Source organism: Dendrobium catenatum, unplaced genomic scaffold, assembly GCF_001605985.2.
Source record: "Dendrobium catenatum unplaced genomic scaffold, ASM160598v2 original_scaffold_125012, whole genome shotgun sequence".
In the NCBI taxonomy this organism is placed as follows: domain Eukaryota; kingdom Viridiplantae; phylum Streptophyta; class Magnoliopsida; order Asparagales; family Orchidaceae; genus Dendrobium; species Dendrobium catenatum.
The window spans coordinates 52,209-75,888 of record NW_021443447.1 but is presented as its reverse complement, the minus strand read 5'-3'; the positions used below and the strand labels follow the sequence as shown (position 1 = coordinate 75,888).

Below are 23,680 nucleotides of genomic sequence, written 5' to 3'. Positions count from 1 at the left end.
TCTGAGCAAGCAGAAATATCCAAAAACTCGAAATCTTCGAAAACGGAAATAGGATCCGGAGTCCCTTACTGCAAGACGAACATCTTCTAAAAACGATGAACCGGCGAAATCGCTCCGCGGCCCCGAAACGAAGCTTTTCCTTTCATTATCCTTCTCGTTTCTCTCTCTTCAAATCGAATCCAAATTATCTCTATCGGATATTTATTAACTACTGATGTCCCGAACTGACTCCAAATCGTCCCGGGACCGATTTGCCTCTAGCAGAATTTCGTCCAGACGACTTAAATAGCGTCCCGGACGACTTTGCTCTTCTGGACAAATTTCGTCCAGAACGGATCGGTCCCGACGCCTTCCAGTTCGTACAGACGAAATGAACAGATTCTTCACAATTTTTCTTCAGTTGTCTCGTACTAAAACCTAAAGTTCGTACGGACTAACTGCACTAAAAAAATCAGCTTTGAGAGGGGGTTTTACATAAATTGACACAAAACTTAGTATTTGACCTGAAAGTCCGAGATCATGACCCGTTTTTTACCGAAATCGGCCCTATTTTTTACACCAAAAACTAGCAAATTTTAGGCCAACCTCAGGTCATTCGTGTCGGGTCGGGTTCGGGTAAGAAACCTGATCCGTTTTTAAAAATGGGTCGGGTTCGGGTTGACCTGAATAGATGATTCGGGGTCAGTTTCGGGTCGACTATCGAACCAGACCAGTTGACCCGAATTGACACCGCCTACTCCAACTTATTCATATATATGCACTTTAGATCCTGTCTTTATAGTAAGTCGCTCATCCATTGTAGCATTACCCATGCTCTGCAAGCAGCTTAATTTAATACTATGCCTTTTCTTTTAATGGCCAAATTCCTGCAAGACCCATATAAGATTGGCAGGTCCTAACCGCTAATAGTTATTATAGATTTTTCTTAAGTTTGAAAGAGACTGTTATCTATCACACAAAAACACAAATGCATTCTCCATTTAACTAACCAACTTGAATTCTATTAATAATATATCCATCTATTTCACTATCATTCTGAATAATATACTCAATATATAAAAAATGTTTACTACATCACCTAAAGTGACAATCCTCTCACTAGATCTATTATTACTAAAAAAAACTAATATATAATAAATAGTTAATATAATTATTTTAAAGTTTAGAAATTGAAATGACTAACTAATTATATAATTAACAATGTAAATAATAATTAAATAATTAATTGCTAGTAGAATATTTATGTGCTTAATGAGTTAATTAATAATTAAATAATATTTAAATGCTTAATAAAATTATTAGTTGGAGTGCTGATTTCATAAATAATTATTTTTTAAAAAATAACTAATTAAATATGTAATTATTAATATATTTAAAAATTAAATACTTATTAAATTAACATTTAGAGAAATATTTTGATAATTATTACTATAATTAATTACATTATTTGATAACTGAATATACTTTTAAGTATATCATTTAATATTTATCATTATAAATTATTGATGATAATTATAATTATAATTAATTAATAATTCATATTTAACAGTTAACACACATTAAATTTGAAAAAAAAAAAAAAAAAACTGCTCAGGTTTACGAATGTGCCTGCACCATTTGTATCAGATAAGGCGGTGTTATTATTCTTCAGGAAGGCCTTTGAACGAGCAGAGCCCATCCAGATTTTCTCCTCCTCTTTTCATAACACAAATTAAATTTGAAAAAAAAAAAAACTGCTCAGGTTTACGAATGTACCTGCACCATTTGTCCATTTGTATCAGATAAGGCGGTGTTCTTATTCTTCAGGAAGGCCTTTGAACGAGCAGAGCCCATCCAGATTTTCTCCTCCTCTTTTCATCCCACTATGGCCGCCGCCGCCGGAGTCGGCCTTATATCACCTTCCGGTGCCATCTCAGCCACCAAAACTCAAAGCTTTTCCCTTTTCCTCTCTTCCTCTCACCCTGAACTCAAACGGTTCTGTTTCCAAACCTCCCTCCGATTAGTTCGCCTCTGTCCCATTATCTCCCTCGCCTCACCTCACCGCCGCGTCTTCCCTTCCTTATCCGCTACCGCTCCATTCATAGAATCGTACAGAGAAGAAGAACTGCTCGGTGCTGAAGAAGAACCGCTCGGTGCTGAAGAGGCCCAGGTCGTGCAGAAGCGAGAGCTTACCCCTCGTTCAAGCTCGAGGGATGCTGGACGGCTCTATGTTGGTAACCTTCCCTTCTCCATCACTTCCTCAGAGCTTTCTGAGATTTTTAGCCAGGCCGGCACGGTCGAAACAGTCGAGGTGCGTACCAACCAATTTCTTATATCCCAAAATCCAATGTTTTCCGACAAAAAATTCTATTTTCCAGATAGTCTACGACCGTGTAACCAACCGAAGCCGAGGGTTCGGGTTCATCACCATGGCCAGCGCCGACAAAGCCAATGAGGCCATCCGGATGTTTGATGGTGCTGTAAGTCGGTTGTCTTTTTTCACGCATGTAAGCTGTTTGATGTAATGCGTCAATTGTTAGAGTGAAGCTAACGTGTTTGTTTAAATTTCACAGCAAGTGGGAGGCCGGACTTTGAAGGTGAATTTTCCGGAGGTGCCTAGGGGAGGTGAACGGGAGATGATGGGGCTGGGTCCCAGAGCGGTGTCCATCGGATACAAAGATAGCAGCTATAAGATTTATGCTGGAAATCTTGGGTGGACAGTTACATCAGACATACTCAGGGATGCATTCTCAGCGTGTTCTGGACTTGTTGGAGCCAAAGTTATATATGAGAGAGATTCGGGCCGGTCGAGGGGATTTGGATTTGTCAACTTTGCCTCGGCTGAAGACTGCCAGGTGGCATTGCAAACCATGGATGGAAAGGTAGTAGCTTTAGCTTTATTAATTCTTCTAGTACATGGTATCTTCCAAATTAATTTCTTTCAGGAGGATTTTATTAGATATAGGGTTTTTGGACTCTATATATATGACTAAAAGATACTTTTTTTTTTCATGATAAGATATATTAGTTAACTCATAGTGAAAAAAAAATCAATCCATTATGAAATAACAACTACATCAAGCATTTGTCCCACTACGTGGGGTTGGCTACATGAATCATTTTTCTCCATCATGCCATGTTAAGAGTCAAATTATAATTTAAATCTAATACAGAAAGGTCATTTCGAATATTTTTTAACGAAGTCTTTTTAGATCTATCTCAACATTTCTTAATGTAAGTCAAATCTAATACAACTACCCTCCTAACCGGGTCATTGGAAAGCTGCTGTTTTATATGACCAATCCACCTAAGGCGACTCTCTCTAATTTTATCTTCCATTGGAGCTACTGCAAGCTTTTCACATATATTATCATTTTGTATCCTGTCCGTAAGAGTAAAGCCACTCATATCCCTGAGCATCATATCTCTGCAATATTTAACTTAATATTATGCGTCTCTTTTAATGGATAACATTATGCACAATAAAGTATTGTAGGTCTCACCACAATCTTATAGAATTTTCCCTTAAGTTTGAGAGGGACTTTTCTATCACACAACAAGCCCGATGCATTTCTCTAGTTCAACCATCCAAACTGAATTCTACTAATAATATCCCTATCTATTTCACTATCACTCTGAACAATAGATCTAAGATATCTAAAACATTTACTCTTATTAATGACTTGATTGCCTAAAGTCACAATCCCTCCACTAAATATATTACTACTAAAATTATAGTCCATATATTCGATTTTAGATCTACTCAAACGAAAACCTTTAAACTCTAAAGTTGACCTCCATAATTCAAGTTTATCTTCAACTCCCTCTCTAGTTTTATCAACAAGAAGAATATCATCAACAAAAAGCATACACCAGGGTAATACCACTTGCAAATGTCTAGTGAGAACATCCATGGCTAAAGCAAAAGGATATGGGAGTAAGGCTGATCCTTGACGTAATCCAACTGAAATAGAAAAATACATGGCTAAACTAGATTTTGTTTGAACACAAGTAACAACTCCTGCATGCATATCCTTAATGACTTTATAAGCATTATTATCCCCTTTCTTTTCTAGAACACTCCATAGCACTTGTCTTGAAACTTTATCATATGTTTTCTCTAAATCAATAAATATCATATGTAGATCCTCCTTATTCTCTCTATATTTCTCCATCAAACCTCTCAATAAATGTATAGCTTCCATAGTAGACCTCCCCGCCATGAATCCAAATTGATTTTGAAAAAAAAATTATAAATCTATATGAAATATTATAAATTGATGGTTGACTTTGTGGTGTTGTGGGTGTGAACTGTGAAGTGATTTGGGGCGGTTTAATTCAAGGACAAGGTTTTTGTTTTATGAATGTTGGGTGTGGCCAATGGGGGTTTGATGTTAGTTTTTATGTGAGAAAGTGGTGTTTAACAGCTTTAGGATGGATTTAGCGTTTTATGTGTGTGAGAGACAGAGGCCAAATGGGTTAATCTGGGGTTTAGGGAGGGAATGAGGATTGACTAAATGTGTTTTGAGGGTTGAAGATAAGGGGAGAAGCCAATTTGGGTGTTTAGAGTTGAGGTTGTAAATGGAAAAGGTAGAGGCCGAGAGTTCTGAGGGTTATGATTTGGATTGGTTGGGAGGGAGATGGTTAAGAGGTGATGGAATTAGGATTTCAAGATGTAGAGGGGAACAAGAATTCATCACCCAAGAAATTCAACCAAGACAAGCCACCAAGTCATCCACACAAAAGAAAGAAAGACCCCAATTCTCATTTTAATTAATAACAAATCCATTCAATTACAAAATTTATACATATAGTATGGGCATGGGAATTTAAATTCAAAGTTACTAAAAATAGCAAAGCATTTAAAAATTCAAAATTAAGGGTAAGCAAGCCTTTAATGAAAGGTGGAACCACTATGAATTGTGCCAAATCAATCAAAATTTCCTAAAAGAGGGGGGTGGGGTGGGATAACCAAGGCTAGATCCTATGATGCATCGACACACCTTATTATGAAGGTATGCATGTATGAACCATGACCGTGGTGTCACCCGACACCTACCATACTTTTCGTAGCGTGATGGGAAGGCTGGCTCCCCAATTCCCTCCTAAAAGAGGGAGACATCGAGACGCTGCCAAAATTTTGATTGAAAATGCACGGGACTTAAGCAAATACATGAGACTTGAATTCAACAGGATCGTAGGGAAACAAACTTAAATAAATCATAGAAAACCAAATCTGAGATTTAAAATAAAAACTTGTAATTTACAAAATAATAAAAAAATTTAAACATACAAGCAAAGGACTTATGATGGACAAATTAATAAATGCCACTTGCTTGCAAGCAATGAGCAGCAGGAGTCAAGGATAATGTGTGATCTAATTGCAAGAAAACTCACAAAATCCTTTAATAAATATTGCAAACCACATATGCATGGTAGTAGTTGGTGCATAGCATCACATCAATCATGCAAGCAAATAAGAGAATGCAACAATGAAAATTCTATCATCTAGTAGTATAACAAAAGGTTTGTGATGTATACAACAAATTTCTTATAAATGACAACGAGATATATGCAACAAGTATAACAACTTTCATGCAGTCGACCTCAACTCATAAACAAATACGCCAAACTCCTGCAAATGACGTCAACCGACATGCAATGATTACAAAGGCACCCTCATAGGCCACATCAAGCAAGTATCTAACAAATGCAGAAGATCCTGACAGGTGAAGGAAGCTGATATGCAATAAATGTAATAATTTACTTGAGATGATTGTAGTTCTAATGCAATTCATACCATTTACAGTGCAAGCAAACATGTTAACATATTTGTGAGTAACGATAGTGGACAAGTGGCGAATATGATGAATTCCCCGCAAATATTGATAAAAAGAGAAGTTACAACGAACATCGCCTACAAGTGACTACAAGGAACATGTAATGAATATTATGATACCCCTCCAGTTAATGATAACCAACTCGTAGATAAGTGCAACAGTTACCCACGAACACTGAAGGTTAACATACAATGAGCATAGTTAGTTGCTGATGAATGTTTGTGGTAAAATCAGCAATGAATGCAGCTCACCCAACGATCAACATCAGTTTGCAAATGAACACATTAATCTACCTGCAAGCGATGATGGAAAATATGCTTTAGGTCTAATGGATCCCCTGTGAACATGGACATGCAACATGTCATTTACAAGCAAAGATTGATGATCACGACAAATGCAAGACCACAACAAATATAAGCGCCTACGAGCTGCTACAGAAGATTTGTTAGTGCACGTCAGTCTACCTACGTAAAGTAATAAATAACCCATAGCTCAACATTACAATTCACCTGTAAGTAGAAACAGAGATTTGTAGTAAAAGTTGCGGGCCATTAATAAATTGTGGCTGTAAACTTGTGGTGTCAGGCTGTCATATTAGATAAATCAGCTCACTTGCGTGGTACAGCTCACTTGTTGCGTGGTACAACTCACTTGCAAGAAGAAGTGTACTCCTGCAAGCTGAATATCAGAGAAAATAATAACGTGCAGATGATTAAAAGAACTAAACTACACTATCAACAAACAATGAATGAAGTGCAATGCCACGTCACCAGATTCACAACATCCATACAAGTAGGCATAAGGCTTTTACAGGCTTTTAAATGAAATTTTGTAATTGATGATAGCTGCATGTTGCAAAAGCAACACCCTCATGCATCAAAATGCACACCGATAAGTTCATAGTATGCATACATTGGCAATATGCAGGATACATCATGCAAACACGTAACTTAATATGCAAGATGCGCTACGTTGTGGCGACACATAGCATTAACATGCAGAATGCATCATGCATGTATATACTACACTATACAAAATACATTATGCAAATACGCGACCCAACATGTGCGCTGATATGCAAATATATCATGCAATCATTGAATTATCATGCAAATGTATTATCCGAATAAATGTACAAAAGCAAAATGTCACATACATGCATGTCATGCAAATTCACTATACACTATGTTAATGCATCCAGACGCTATGTTGAATATCAGCATATCATGCAAACATGATTAAACAATGCGCAAATATGTTGCTCACATATACATACATGCATGCAAATACACAAGTACATACGTGCGATATTAACATGTAAATGAAAGTATAAGTGTGTATGTAAGCGTGCAAATATATATATGAAAATATATGTAATTAAATACCTGTATGGGCCCCAATGAGCGTGATGTATGCACACACATGACATCTGAGGATGCTGTGCGGGTCGAGAAATGAACCTCACTTCGAGCCCAATCCTTCTACGTGAATAGATTGGAGTCGACATGGCTTGAACCGTCAAACAAATGTATGACCACAGCATCGATCAGAATATTTGTTTTATATGTTCATATTAGGCCCTCAAGATTTGCAACAAAGATTTATTAATAAAAGCATACAACCAATGACGAACTCGATCCTCTGTTAGTAAGTAGACAAAGTCAACAAGGTTAAACACATAAAATAAAGTTGCCCGTAAGAACCTTGATGATGGTCGTGTTGATAGAAATCTCAACCATAGGGGACCCAAATATTTGAAAATGCCTCTAAATTCCCATGAAATACATTCAATAATATATAAAATTAAAATAAAACACCAAAATACTTGAAGTAAAAATACTCATCAATCCTCTGTAATAGTTTGTCGAGGTTACATGTTTGAAAATTATTTCAGCTCATAAAAAGCAGATGTCTAGTTGAGAATATCAATAATATTCATTCTCAAATCGTTTCCTGTCAGTAAGGATGTGGTACGTGTCCTCTAAATGGTGGTTTCATCATCAAATGGCATCGTAGGTAAACAGTTATGATCGTGACCCTCTGATCGGGTGGTTTTGTTGCCAAATAACATAAGGTCATGGTTAGAGCCCGTATGTTCCCCAACGGCGCTAAATCCTTGAGTAATGAATCAATAGAATATAATCGATGCGACACAAAGCCTATGTCAGCTAAGGTGGATTCAAATTTATTCTCTTAGACAAATATTCACTCTAGGTCTACAAGGTACCCTTGGATGAAGCAACCTAGGGCTTCCAACAAGGATCCTTCTGTCAGGTTGGGTCGATTACCTACTATGATTGAGTAGACTAGGGACTATGATGACCTGGGATGACGAAACCATGAGATCTTGATCAGTTTCATAATTATTTCCCTCACCATCCGCTTTAAGTGCAAAATTGGTGAATTTCCAATTATAAATATTAAATTTTTAAATACCAAAACTCTGTTGCTACTATACGTTGGATACCACGTATGTATTTGGCGGCTAGCCTTAATTGAAAGTTCTCTTTCATTACCGGGAGGGATAATTAACTATAGGGGGCTTGCGCCTATAGAAATTATGAACTCAGATCATAAAGTTATCGCAAAATGAGGGCGAAATATCTAGGTAATGTCTTATTCAAAACCAAATATGCCTTATGAAAATTTGCCTTGGAACTTACTCGTTAAAACTCTCATCGATGACCCGAAGAAGAAATGGGCCACAGAGAGGCCAAGGCGCAAATTTTCGGAGCCCATAGCATGTAAGAATTTTGAATTCTCTTCATTAGTAATTTTTAAGTATGTGTATTTAATATTCATTTAAAAGTTTTGATATATAATATTTATATTAATTCATTAATTTTAATATTAAATTTATTTGTTTAATTATTTAAACAAAAAATACTTAAACCGTCTGGTTTTAAAAAATTTGGACCGGTACAATGATTCTTCAGTTGAATTGACGGTTCTTGCCGGTTTAGCCCTGTTTCATGCAAATTCATTTCTTAAGTTGGATCGGACTGGTCATTTGACTAGTTTATGGTTGAACTGGTCGAACCAATCGATCTGGTTCGATTTTTGGAACTACACTTAAAATGCTAAGATTGAGGTTTAAAATTATTATAAAAAAATTAAGTATATGATATTTAATATTTGTGGTTGTGATATTAATGATTGTCAATAAATATTATTAGAAGATAGAGTGATGTCTATGAGGGTAGGTATCTTATATATATTATACAGAAACAACAACAACAAGCCTTTATCCCACTATGTGGGGTCGGCTACATGAATCTTTTTTTTTTTTCATTGTGTTCTGTGAAGAGTCAAATTCTCATTTAAATCCAATAAAGTAATGTCATTTCTAATATTTTATAACCAAGTCTTTTTAGGTCCACTTCTATCTTTCTTAACATAGGCTAAATCTAATACATCTACTCTCCTAATAGGGTCATCGGAAGACCGCCGTTTTACATAACCAAACCATCTAAGGCAACTCTCTCTAATCTTATCTATCACTGGAGCTACTCCAACCTTTTCACGGATATGCTCGTTTCGTATCCTATCTCTAAGAGTAAATTCACTCATCCACCTAAGCATCCTCATCTCAACAACACTTAACTTAATATTATGCTTCTCTTTTAATTAACAAAATTATGTGACATAAAGCATTGCAGGTCTCACCACCATCTTATAAAATTTTCCTTAAGTTTGAGTGGTACTTTTCTATCACACAACAAACCCGAAGCATTCCTTCACTTCAACCATCCAACTTGAATTCTTCTAAAAATATCTCCATCTATTTCAGCATCACTCTGAACAATAGACCCAAGATATTTAAAATGAGTACACTTATTAATGACTTGATTGCTCAAAGTCACAAGCCCCCCACTCAATCTATTACTACTAAAAATTACACTCCATGTATTCGGTTTTAGATCTACTCAAACGAAAATCTTTAGACTCTAAGGTTGACCTCCATAATTCGATTATACCTTCAACTCCCTCTCTAGTCTTATCAACAAGAAGAATATCATCAACAAAAAGCCTACACTAGGATACATCCTATTGCAAAAATGTCTAGTAAGAACATCCATGACTAAAGCAAATATATAAGGGCTTCAGGATGACCCTTGATGTAATCCACCTGAAATAGAAAAACACTTTGTCAAACCACCTTGTGTTTGAACAACTCCTGCATATATATCCGTAATGACTTGAATATAACAGTATTGACCCCTTTCTTTTCTAGAACTCTTCATTGTACTTCTCTTGGAACTATTATACAACAGAACAAATATATATATGAGCATATACTTTTTATATTTAGGACTAGCTGGTTAAAATGGAGAAGCACCTTTAGAGTATTATGTGATAAGAGAATACTATGAAGTTTTAAAAGTAAATTTAATGATGCTGCAATTAATTTGATGATGTTGTATGGATTCTAGTATTGTCTTATAAAAATATTTTATAAAAAATAATAGGCTTGGTTTGACTCAACTTAAAATTTAAAATTAATCATTTTCAACTCACTCGAATTTAGCCTGTGGAAATCATCTTCAATTTTGAATTCATGATGATGCTTATCTGAATTTAATTGATATCACCACTAAATTGCAGAAATATCCATTGAAAATATAAGATAATTAAAAACAGGCTTTACAACAACGAATGGAAAATGTGCTCCCATTAAATGAATAGATAAAATTAGGACTGGAAGATTAGAAAGAAGTATGGCTAGACCTAATATAACATTGATTAAAGTTATTCAAAATTATTTATAAACAAACAATTTAGTACCTTTTACAACACTCAGTATATAAATGAATGGAAACTGTACCCATTAGATGGATTGATACAAGTGGGGCTGGAAGATTAGAAAGGAGTAGTAGGGCTAGACCTAAGATAACATTGATACATTCACATCTTAGTCTATTTAGTTTTTTCTTATGATCTTTTATCTTAATACAATGCTTTTCACCCAAATATAACATTTTATCAATTATGAATTATTTTCATGTTTTATCCTAATGTAGAATTTCTTGATGATTATTAAATTAGCACCTTTTTTATAACATCAACTGGTAAATTTAAGGCTTTGTTTGGGACAGCTTTCTTACTGCTTCTTAAAATAACTTTTTATTACAAAATTAAATATTTGGACACTAGAAAGCTGTTTTATGAAGCAGTAAAAAAACCACCTCAAATGAAGCCTAAATTTTATGAGCTAATGTGGTGCTACTTAAAATATGAATTTATTATGAAATATAATATTATTCTTGTTCTTTCAAGAAATATGATCATGAAACTATGATTGATTCTGTTATTCAGATGGTGGCCGGTCGGCCTCTGCGATTGAGTCTTTCTTCTGAGAAGACTCCATCTATGGGCATGCCATTGGTGGGTTCAGCCAATGCTATTCCATAGGGATACTGAGAAGAGAGAGATTGGTGAAGACTAGGAGAGCTCCTTAGATTCATGATGCATGATCATTTTTTTGAAGAGTAGTTTCTAGAAATCTTATATTATATGTAATCATGGATATTATCATTGTATGATAGTAAAAAATTATTTAATTTAGTCATGATATCATGAATTGGCCAAATTCTCCTTTTTATGATCTCCTTAACTTTAATAAAATCTTCTTGAAGCCAAATCTAGCATAACTTTCTCATATTTTATTGTGTTTTTCTGTCCCTATAATTTGCCCATAGCCGTGTCTTTTTGTTTCCAATGTTGGCTTCAATCATTCAAAATGTCAAAATATTGGGCTCAGAATGTGTAAAACAACACCCTTCAAACTGTAAAAATTAGTCATAGTAAATGTTTCCCTGGTTGTTGAAACTATTGTTCAAAGGGGAGAGCTTGGCTACCATGATGACCATCCAAGAGAAAGATGATTGAAGCATTTGGAAATCCCAGGAGTGAGCATCAAAATAAATATCAGTATATACTTAGGCTTCGTCTGAGATGACTTTTTTACTACTTAAAGCAACTTTCTTACTGCTACTAGAAAGAAGAAGCTTTCTAGTAGCAATAAAAAAGTTGCTTTAAGAAGCAATAAAAAAGTTGTCCAAACGAAGCCTTAATAGATCCATTCAAAGATAAACTGAATATTCAGTAAAAATCGCAGCATCCAAGCACTGAAGATCTTCTCTGGTTGCCAAAGAGGCCTTCCATGGGGAAAAAGCATAAGGATGAGAGGATCATATGGCATTTCCTGGAAGCCATGCCTGACATTAATTAGCACAGAAAGGAAAAAAAGGAGGCCCAGCAAAATACAAAACAATCATCAAACCAAAATTATCCACCATAGCAACAGGATTAGCAAAAGCTACAGCACCAGAAACAATCAAGATATGAAATGTTTGATCTCATTGAATTTCTTCCATTTATAAAATTTTAAGAGATTGGATTTCCTGATGTTGTTGCATATGGTAGAGCTGCTACATATAGATCCTCTAAATCTTCTGTCATTCCTTTCCTTTCATAAGTGATATATAGAGCAGCATAGGTTTTGTTTGAAATGGCTTTCTTGTTGTTTTGTAAAGCAGTTTTTTAGTATAAAATTTTTATATTTTGTATTAAAAAATTATTTTAAGAAGCAACAAAATTGCCTGCCCATGACAACGGAGTTGAGAAATCGGATTGAAAAAATAAGTGAGAAGAAGATTCATCTTGCTCATTACAAAGGTTGCAATAGGGAGAGCTGGAATATTTCTCCTGATTAACTGATAAGCTGTCTTTAACCCCCCAACAAGCAAAAGCCAAGCATAAGAAGAAAAACGAAGAGAATAATTTTTATGCGAGATGAATTTATGCCAAAATAACTTGCTAGTTATTATTGCAATAGTCTCAATGAAGGATTTAAACCTTGGTTTGTTGATCCACACCAATGAGGACCAAAAAAGTTCCCATCAAGTATAGCAATAGAATATATGCATTCATGTATAGTAATTGGAAGTGAATGGGGGCAAATTCCATTAATTGTTTAGAATGATGGAAAATACAAAAGAGTTCAAATGTAAATCTCAGGAGCATAGATCGACCAGTTTATGAAGAGATCGGGGCCTTGACACTAGGGACCCCAAAATAAATAAATGTTGCTAGAAGTGGAAATAGTAAAAGAGAAATTTGATTTAACTTTTCGAGCAATTAAACTCAAATGTTTCTAGAATGCAAAGAGTTTGGAAGACAAGAGCTTCCAAGGTGAAACATATTTATTTCTGAACTAGCAAGTAAGAAAGGTTGTCACATGTTAAGAGCCGCCAAATGAGAGAACAACTATATGCGTGATAAAGATTAGAGAGCTTGACTCGAAGGAATCCCAATCCACCCCTAGATTTGGGAAACACGTATTTCTCCAAGATATGAGATGCAACTTCATAGTATTAATGTTGTCATATAAAAGAAATCTAGAACATATTTTTTCAATGAATTCACAGCAGGTTTTTGATAAAATTGCATCACTGATCCAATATGCAAGGGTGTTCGAAATTCTGAAATGAATAAATCTGTCAATAAGAGATAGGAGCTTGGCTTTCTAGCCATCCAATAGGGAGGTGATTTTTTTGCAACAAAGATTGAAAGTTTGTAATTCTTAATCTCTTACTGGAGATAGAGATACCCAAATATTTAATAATGATTCCATGGTTCAAATTTAGAATATTGCAAATTTCTTAGATTCATGGTGTGCTATGAGAGAAAATTATTTAACTTTTAGCCTAATTGATATGTAAACCCAAAACAAATCCAAAACAGCAAGCTTACATTTTGTAGATTTGCTTTGCAAAAAAATAAGAAGGCCATTCGCATATAAAAGATGAGTAATATTGTTGTGCTCAACAAGAATTCCATCAAATATGCAGTTAGCAACATAATTATCAAAAAGATTTGATAAGACATCCATAATAATGCAAAAAAAAAAAAAAAAAGAGGATATGAAGATAATGGACAACCTTGCCTTAATCCAAATGAGGACTCAAAAATCCTTCTAGAGCACCATTGATGCAAATTGAGAAATGGGTCTCCTCAATGCAAACTCTGATCCATTTGAGAAAGATGAGCATAAAACCTTTTTGTTCTAGTCTCTTGAGGAGCAAACTTCTAGAGACTGTATCAAAATGTTTGTATATATATAATTTAGTACAACACATTTTAGATTGTATAGCATGATTAAATAATCTCAATATTGCAAATGCTAGAATAATATTATTTATGGATAAAGCCAACTTGACTTGGATGTATAATATGAGGCATAACATGCTTGAACCTACAGGTAAGGATTTTAGCAATAATTTATAGGAAGTATTGCATAGAGATATAGGTTCAAAGTCTGTAATACTGCTAGCATTATGCGTTTTAGGACTTAATGCAATGATAAAAGCTTTAACCCTTCTAGGTAACAGGGAGGAGTTAAAGAAAAACTCGATTGCATTACGAACCTGAGGGCCAATTATGTTCCAAAAGCTCTTATAAAATGCAAATGTAAAGCCATCCGGTCTTGGGCTTGAAGAGCCAGGGCTAGAGAAGATGGCATTTTTAGTTTCCTCATTAGAAACAGGAGCAGTAAGATTGGGAATAAGATCAGCAAGAACAGTGTGACTAACAGGGATGCTTTGGAGATTGGTGTGTTACAATACATATAGTTGAATAAGGTTTTGAAATGCTAAATAATAAAATTGATGAGGTCCTGAGTAGAAGAAAAGTTCCCAACATCTGTAGAAATCTCTTTTATGAAATTATCATTTAATCTCACTTTAATATTGCCATATAAGAATTTGAGATCTTCCTTCCCATTAGAGAGCCACTATGCTTTAACTCTTTGGATTATCCAAGAGGCACGAGAGGATGTAGAGGTAAACATTCTAACATTCAGAGATTTCAACTTTTCATTAAGAATGAGATTAGACTAGACGGGCCATCGTTAATGAAGAGGCCAAAATGTCATAACGGTAGACAACAAATAATCCTATTAGACAAAAATATATATTTTTAGAAAATTATCAAATTATCAGGAATTATGTAAAATGAAGTTTTAAGACTTTTATTATATTACACTACTATTTTTAGAAGTCAAAATGAATTTCTAGATAGACAAAAATTATTATATTTTCAAAATCACTATGTGAAAAATCTCAAATAAATATTCAAAATGTTAATAATATCGATCTATATAACATACAAAAAGTTACGTTGTGAAAGATTTACTAAGAAAAAAATTATTCATATTATTCGGTAACTAAAATACAAATTTGATTAGAAAAATATTAAAAATACAAAATATTTGAAATCAGAAATAGAGTAATTCAATTAAACTCAATTATGCATTATTTGCTATAATGCATTGAAAATGGATGTGGATATGTGATTGAGTAATAACTGATCTCTATTACTGTTATAGTATTGCGATAATAATGTATGTGCATGGCACAAACAAGTAAAGACTGGTTGACCTATTGGTTGGAGATTGGTTGATCTATATAGGATGATGGGCTGGTAGACTTTCCTTTCAATAAAATGATTTGGTATTATCATATACTAATTCGCGTGATATATTGGTTGAGAGTTATTCTTATTATTGTACGGATTTATTAATACTGCACGGATTTACTGTTATTATATTATTTTACTGCTTATGCCACTAGATTGTTATTATTACCCATATGGATACTGATATTGTTTGATAATATTGATTCAATATACTTATACTAAGCATGTAATATAATGAGCACATGATATAGGAGGCTTGGATAGCATGTGTACACTCTTATATGTTTTTCCTACATTGACATGATTTCGACATTATTTATCGATATTTTGATTTGATACTTTATACAATTTTCTATAGTGATTGATACTATAAATACAATGATTACTTTATAGATTTGATACTCATACTAATTTCTTTCTTTACTAGCTTCTATACCGTCGTGTTTTACTATTTATAGATTCTACTACTATTGTATGTGAATTTTACTTTTTTTTACACTGATTCAATAATCATATGAATGTTAATGCTATGATTTGATCCCTGACATGCATACTACTCCTTTATTGTATTGTGAATTCAGTTGTAAGTTTTGGTGACATGTTGGACTCTTTAAGCTCATTATATGTGGTTAAATGATTCCAGGTTAGGGCATGAGAGCAGGATTGTGAGGCTGGTCAGGTTCTTCATGTTCTATTTCTTTTTTTTTTCTTTTTTTTTTTATTTATTCTTTTAGACTCAGGATAAAATAGTTATAATATGGTTTGTATAGATCATGAGTAGTGTATATAATTTTTGAGAATGAATATAAATATGTACATTGATGTTTTAAATTATGGAATCCGTTTCGTTGTTTATTATTGATAGATGATATTAAATAATTTTGGTTGTTGTTTATTAAAAGATAAATGAATAATTCTTTCAAATTAGATTCTGGGTATCACAACATTCTTATGTACCCCTCTTCTTATTACATGCATCCTCATTTAGATAAATTTAGGGTTTCCTAATAAAATTTTGAAAGTGAGTCAAATAAAAGCACCATTTTCAACTTTGAACAATTTTTAAATAGATAAGATCCATTTCCTTCACTTAGGGGCTATTTTGCAAAAAGAAGGATTGATTTAGTAAATTTTGTAAATCCGAATTTACTAAATTCTGAGCATGTTAAATTCTAAGAACATGTTTGGCAAAAGAATATTAAGTCATGATAAATCCTACGAAATTCTTTGGAAATGTGGCTCATGTAATTTGTTTCATAAGAAAATTAAATTAATTTGTGTTTTAAATTTAATTTATATTTTGAATACGACTTATTTATTAAGTTTAAATTTAATTACCATCAATAAGTTATATCTGTAAATAATATAATTAAAAGCTAGCTTACTTATCAAATAATTTAACTAATAGTAGAGTGTGGGGAAAACAGTAAAAATTAAGAAAATGTAATATGAGCAAAAATAGAGTTTAGACAGAGTATATGGTATTCTTCTCTGCTATTGCATGTCTATTTCTTTCATTTATCTTCTCTTTGATATTTGTCTATGCTCTTCATGTTTTAATGTTTTGCTTTTCCTCGTGGCCATTTCTTCATTACTATTTCAACTTTGAGTGGTTTGCATGAAGTAGCATCGCTAAAGATGCTTTTTCGTCTCCTTCGACAACATCTCTCCTTCGACAACATCAGATCAAAAGTAAAGACGAGAGCTAGCTCGCTGTGAAGATAACAATCTGTCTCTTCTTTGTCACGCTTCTTTGGCCAAATCTTGCTAACATGCCAAACTTTTGGCTATAGTAAATCTAGAATTATGGCAAAAAAGGATAATTGAATATTGATTTAAAAAAAAAAAAAACAGCCAATTAGGACTATTTGGTTTGAAGTAAAAAAAGTAAAGTATTCCATATATAAGTATTTTAAAGATAATAACATTTAATTTAAGATTTTAAAAAATAAATTGTAAAATTTTAAAATATATGAAATTATCCCCTAATGAAATAAGCTTGCAAAAATATGACAAAAAAGAAAAAGAAAAATGAAATGCGGTGCAGAATTAAAGACGGGAAATATTATCACTCTTTTCTCCCTCGCCGCATTTCTGCGCGCTCTCTTCGTCGTCTTGTTCATCTCTTTCTCGCTCGCGCTCTTCTGGCCTCTCCGAATTTGTAGTGACTAATCCGTTCTTCGATATCTGGTTCTCGTCCTCTTCTACACCTGCGAATTATCTACCGGACGGGAGCTATAACTGCAAGCCTCTTTTCCCTTGGTGGTCTCCTCTTCTCTCTCTCTCTTTTTACTCATCCCGAACGCCGCTATCACATAGGATCGGGCGACAGGAGGCAACGGCGATACGGAATGCACTGCGGCGCTTGTAGGCTGAGGCATCGATCCCTGGTTTACCGATCTCTGCTGCATCACGGCGATGGACGTCGATTCGGCTATGTCCACTGAATACGACCACAACCCCCCCGCGACTGTAGTTTCTAACCACCTTAATGATCCTCTAGCGCCAATACCTCAAGAGGGTGCGGTGGTGCTGCCTGATTATCAGAAGCAGACAGCGACGGCTGTGGTCGCGGCGGCAGGGCCAAGGCCAGCTCCGACCTACACGGTGTTGAACGCTATTATTGAGAAGAAGGAGGATGGGTCCGGCTCGCGCTGTGGGCACACGCTCACGGCAGTAGCGGCAGTCGGGGAAGAAGGAACGCCCGGGTATATCGGCCCGAGACTGATCCTGTTTGGCGGTGCCACGGCCCTTGAGGGAAACTCTGCCACGCCGCCGTCGCCAGCCGGTAGCGCTGGTATTCGTAAGTATCCTTCGTTTGGTTCCATATATTGTATGGGAAAAGCTAGGCTTTACCTTCCTTTTGTTGGAATTGTGGGGTAGACGGGCTGAGGCTGAATTCCTTAGGATTTTTTCTGAAAAAAGAAGGTTTAGTTTTATATGTGGGGAATTGGCTAAATAAAATGAAGTTTAAGAATTTATAGTGTTTGTGGTTGCCTCTCTTTCTATTTGGAAGTTGAAACATGTCAATTTGTTATGTTTAATCTTGGATAGAGGGCTCAATATTAGATAGTCTCTGAAAATACTTGACTTGGCTTGCAGGTTTGGCAGGGGCAACTGCTGATGTCCATTGTTATGATGTTACTGAGAATAGATGGACAAGGTAAGCTTCTAACCATCTTCAACTTGTTTTCTAGAAAGTTTATTACCATGGGCTCTTCTGTGTTTTTTTTTTATGTGTATTTATTTTTTCATCTTTCACCATCATCATCATTATCACCATCACTAGTTTAATGACTCCACTCTCAAATATATAGGTTGGCTTTAAGAATCTTGATTTTCATTAGTTCCAATTGAGTATTGCATGAGGTGTTTAACTTATTTTGCATGAATCTTTTTAAACTTTTATTATTCTAGAATCAGTTTGCCTTTTTTCCTTCTTAATCCATTGGCATTAATTGTTTCTACATGTTTAATGAGTACATTTTATGTCCTTCATTGTCCAAATCACATAAGTTTACTTTCTACTATCCTATCTTAAATAGATGTTACTTTCACCACCATTCTAATTCAATCATTCCTCAATTTATTCTTCATAGTCTTTTTTACGCATCCATTTGAACATTGTTATTTTATCACACTCAATTTTGCAATCAACAATTTTCTACTACCCAATGCTTGGATCCACACACATTGCAGGCTTAATTGAAGTTGCATAAAATTTATATACAGTTTTTGTGATATTCTATTATTGTATAATACACTTTAGGAAATTACCCATGTTAAATACGAAACTTTACATCTAGAAGTTATATTCTCATGAGCAAATCTATATAACATTTGTTATGTAAAATATATCTTAGGCATTTAAACTTATCATTCCTTAGTATCATTTTATTTTCTAATAGTATTAATTAATAATTTTAAATACCACCCCCAATAAAAATGTATATGGTATACCTTGCTTTGTTCTACGAATTTCAAGTTGTTTAGCTTGTAAATGCTTTTCCCATTGTTTTAGCTTTCCTCTTATTTCAATAAATGTCTCATCGATTAAAATCATGTAGTTTTTTAAAAAGTATAAATAAGACACCTCGCTTCGACTACTATTTATAAACATCTCAATAACTATATATATAATCTCAATTTTATTCTTTGATTAATCCCATCATAATTAAAAGCTCTTTAGTCACTCATCATCTACTAAAAAATTTTTATGCTAGTCAACTCTCCATCATATATATTATTAATAACTTTAACATAACTTTGATATTACTTTTTTTCTTATTAATGTGCAATAAATCAATTCTTATGATACTTGATCATTTAACTACTCTAGATCAATGAAAATCATATGAAGATAATTTCTTTTCTCTCTAAAGATTAATGCTAATTTTCTTAATACAAAAAATCATTTACAAAGTGATTTCTTTTGGCATGCAATTAAATTGTTTTTGAGATTCTAATGTAATATTTCTAAGTCTATGTTCCATTGTTATCTCTCATACATTTATTATATCTCATAAATTTTATTCATCTATAATAATTTCAATTTTGCACATCTCCTTTGTTCTAATATATTGATACCAAAAAAATTTTTTTTTTTAAAATCATTTCACATCCCTTAGTTTTCAAAATTTTATTGAAAATATTTATTTTTCATCATTAACTTTTGTAAATGGTAGTTGTGCTTTAATATGATTTTAGGCTCACTCCAAATGGGGAAGCACCCTCACCAAGAGCTGCACATGTTGCTACAGCTGTGGGCACCATGGTAGTAATTCAGGTTAGCCTGCCTAACATGAACTTGTGTCATTTTGAAATACTTAAATTAATTGTAGATTAAAACTTTAAATTGAATTTTGAGGAGAAACATTGTGTATGAAGAATATTAACCAAAATTTCTCTTTGTATTGGTAATGTAGGGTGGGATTGGCCCTGCTGGTTTATCAGCAGAGGACCTTCATGTCCTGGATTTAACACAACAACGATCACGTTGGCACCGGTATTTAATATATTTTGAGCTAAAGTTTGATTCGCTAGGATGTGTGTTAGTGCTGAATTATATTTATAATTTATGCAGAGTAGTTGTTCAAGGACCTGGTCCTGGGCCACGTTATGGCCATGTTATGGCTTTAGTGGGTCAGAGATTTCTATTATGCATTGGTGGAAATGATGGTAGGGCTTTCATTTGAATGCACACTATTTTCCTATCATGCAACCAATAAAAACTAGTTTTTTGTTCCGATGGTTCCTAAAATGCTTGGGAAGTTAACAATTGATAATGTTCTAGGGAAGAGGCCTCTAGCTGATGTTTGGGCGCTCGACACTGCGGCTAAACCTTATGAGTGGAGGAAGTTGGAACCTGAAGGTGAAGGCCCACCTCCGTGCATGTGAGTTTTTTAATCATTTTGTTTTATGAAAGCAATTTTTTTCGTCACTTGATAATGTTTTCTTGATCTGTGTTATGCTGCTTAATTTCATTATGTATGTGGTTAATTTCATTATGTAAGTGGTTAAACCATATTTAGTGTGTTGTGAACTCATACTTACGAATGCTTGACACGCAATGCTATCATGCTCTTTCTACTTTCATGGTTAGTCCCATCCCTTTTTGACTTCTTCCCAGAGGATGAGAGGGGTTGTTACTCCATTCATTGTAGTGATATTGTATCGTGAATACAATAATAGCTCTCCTTTTTTGTTTCATTAGTGTTTTCTATATGCGATAACTTGATTTAATTTGCTTTATTCTTTTTCAAAGTACGCTAAATCATTTTATTGTTTGTGTTGCATTTTTCTCTTTTCTTATTTTGTAAATTTTGTTGGCCTATACATACAACCAAGAGGGGTGGGGTGAATTGGCTTTGAATGAATTTTCAAAACTAAAGCAACATGTAGAAAATTTGTCAAAATATTTGCCTAAAGTATGTCACTCGTGTCTCAGCATTTTGCATGAGCATGTGCATGTGCATATTTGTGTCATGTAATGACATCTCACATTAGGAATGGAAAGCCCTGTACTATTTAAGAAATGTTCCTGAACTTGACAAATAATTATTGCAAGTCTTAAAGCTATGACTTCCTCCCATTTGAGGTGCTAGATTATTAGTGACCTCATATGAGTTTCTAGGAAGACAGCACATGGAATTTTTTATACGTTGGTTTGTCTCAAAAAGAAAAAAACTTAATTTGATCTCCTTTCTGATTTTTTAGGTATGCAACTGCAAGTGCACGCTCCGATGGTCTCCTTTTGCTTTGTGGAGGGAGAGATGCAAATAGTGTGGTGAGTTTGAAAAGCCACTCTACCAAATTATACTCTTCACCATATGGTATTTTACTATCTCACAAGAAAACTTTTGTGTGGTAATTTCCCTCCTCAAAAAAGAGAATTCATAAAAGATGGCTTTTGAGCAAAGGATGAGACCTCAATTGTATCATTAGATATTATAAAATAAGAATAGAAATTTGTTGAAACAACTCTTGCATATCTGATGCTTCTCTTTCTTAAAGTGTTAATGTATTAATGCATGATGTAGTTTTGAGCTAATTTAATATTTTATGGTTTAAGATTCATATATCTATGATCTACTTTGTCATACCTATGATAATTTATGTATGAGTATTTTTATATAAGGCGAGGTATTGCAATTTTAAATTCTTGTATTTGAGCCATTGAGCATTTTTGGGCAATTGTGGTTAGACCTGCAATGTTTTATGGCGCAGAATGTTCACCATTAGAAGGGAAGCATAAAATTAAGTTAATTGTTGCAGAGATGAGGATGCTCAGGTGGATGAATAGTTTTACTCTTAGAGACATGATACGAAATGAGCATATACATGAAAAGTTTAGAGTAGCTCCAATGGAAGATAAGATTAGAGAGAGTCGCCTTAAATGGTTTGGTCACATAAAACGGCAACCTTTTGATGATCCAGTTAGGAGAGTAGTAGATGTATTAGATTTGACATATGTTTAGAAAGGTAGATGTATACCTAAAAAGACTTGGTTAGAAGATATTAAAATTGACTTTTCTTTATTAGATCTAATTGAGAATTTGACTCTTAATAGGACACAATGGAGAAAAAGGATTCATGTAGCCGACCCCATGTAGTGGGATAAAAGCTTGTTGTTGTTGCTGTATGAAAATTGATACATAAAAAAATTAGGACATTTTAATATTACCTTTTTAAAAAATTTTAAATACTACATTTGAATCGCTGCTAACTTGTTTGGATCTATTTGTAGCTCTCTTTTGCATGTGATAAAGCTGAGGTAAACAAGCTTAAGGCTTTCAAACTGAAAGTTCTTAAGGTTTAATACAAGTTTAACTTAAAGAAGCCTCAAAATTTACTCATGTTGTTGTAGATGCTCCTTCTAGATGTTGTTATACATCAAAATATTGCTGAGACAAATTATTATGAATTTATCTAGAAAAGGGTGCAATACCTCATTCATTAGTCTAGGCTAATAAAGGTTGTTGATGTAATTCAAATAAGCTCCCATAATCCCCTCTCAAATTAGCCTCTTTTCCCAAAATAATTCTCTCTCAGATTTGAATTCAAATTGGATATATTTTCTTAAATAATTCACTCCTACTTTTAATTAAGATTTTCCTAAACAATTCCCCTTGATTCGTTATCTCTACATAATGAATTACAATTTTCCTAGGTCCCACAAGAGGGGACGAAATTCCTTCCCTGCTGATCTGGATCCTGCCCAAATTTTATGCTGGTTTCAGCCAGTCTAGGCAAGGCGCGGATGGCTGTTCCCGTATGCCATAGTCGTAACACATTGCTTCATGCAGCCCGCACCGGGCTCCCGCTTGCCAGAGTCGTAATGCATTGCTTTATGCATGACAGGAGGCGGAACAAGCCGCCTCCTTTGGCTGTTCCGCCAATGCTGATGGGCCCCACACCATCTAATGATTTTTGAAAAATTGAATAGAGGGGGAGGGACTTGGGTTTAGGAGGGAAATTGTATTAGGAAGGTTGGATATTAAAGTGCATGAGGGAATTAGGGATGTTTCATGTTTTGATTAATTGAAATTAGGGTTTCTTGGAGGTTTGGGCTCTATACAACCTTGTCTAGAAATTTGGGAGAGACGATCCTCCTCTCGAATTGAGGATCTCTTGTATCTTGCTATTTTATTCATCGTCTAGTGGAATCCATGTTTCTTCTTGAGTTTTCTCTCAGTTTTTCTTGTGATTTTGCTGTTTTTCTGCTGTGGACAGCCGATTGGCTGCTGTTTGCTCTTCATTTTGTGTTAGGATTGCTTGAGAACTCAAGTATAACCTTAGGGTTACTTGCGAATTCAAGTATTTCCTATCAATGCACAACTGTGTAAGTGTACTCACACAAGGACCAAAGGAGATGGAAAGAATAA

General features: G+C 34.3%; 2 protein-coding genes and 1 long non-coding RNA gene across 3 annotated transcripts in view; all 3 read left to right on the top strand.

Annotated features, from left to right (window-relative positions):
* Positions 1-1,778: 1,778 nt before the first annotated feature.
* Positions 1,779-11,419, top strand: LOC110099367 (33 kDa ribonucleoprotein, chloroplastic). Its single transcript, XM_020826486.2, has 4 exons — positions 1,779-2,290; positions 2,358-2,459; positions 2,553-2,861; positions 11,136-11,419. Exons 1-4 carry the CDS (start codon positions 1,865-1,867, stop codon positions 11,229-11,231), a joined length of 933 nt encoding a protein of 310 aa, XP_020682145.2. The 5' UTR covers positions 1,779-1,864; the 3' UTR covers positions 11,232-11,419.
* LOC114578706 lies at positions 4,137-7,218 on the top strand. The gene is made up of 2 exons (XR_003699677.1): positions 4,137-5,708; positions 5,789-7,218. It is a non-coding gene; the product is annotated as an uncharacterized LOC114578706 (long non-coding RNA).
* A 5,934-nt stretch (positions 11,420-17,353) lies between the features above and the next one.
* The window catches only part of LOC110099362 (serine/threonine-protein phosphatase BSL2 homolog), a 40,626-nt gene continuing 34,299 nt past the window's right edge, over positions 17,354-23,680 (top strand). Inside the window, exons 1-7 of the mRNA XM_020826481.2 lie at positions 17,354-18,099; positions 18,399-18,459; positions 20,004-20,082; positions 20,222-20,301; positions 20,380-20,474; positions 20,590-20,689; positions 21,513-21,582. Coding sequence (XP_020682140.1) covers positions 17,715-18,099; positions 18,399-18,459; positions 20,004-20,082; positions 20,222-20,301; positions 20,380-20,474; positions 20,590-20,689; positions 21,513-21,582 — 870 coding nt within the window. The 5' untranslated portion in view covers positions 17,354-17,714. The remainder of the gene's footprint in view (positions 18,100-18,398; positions 18,460-20,003; positions 20,083-20,221; positions 20,302-20,379; positions 20,475-20,589; positions 20,690-21,512; positions 21,583-23,680) is intronic.

Coding starts and splice junctions, on each gene's coding strand:
- LOC110099367 (XM_020826486.2), top strand. CDS start 1,865: ATGGCCGCCGCCGCCGGAGTCGGCCTTATATCACCTTCCGGTGCCATC. Junction 2,291..2,357: donor GCACGGTCGAAACAGTCGAG/GTGCGTACCAAC, acceptor TCTATTTTCCAG/ATAGTCTACGACCGTGTAAC. Junction 2,862..11,135: donor TGCAAACCATGGATGGAAAG/GTAGTAGCTTTA, acceptor TCTGTTATTCAG/ATGGTGGCCGGTCGGCCTCT.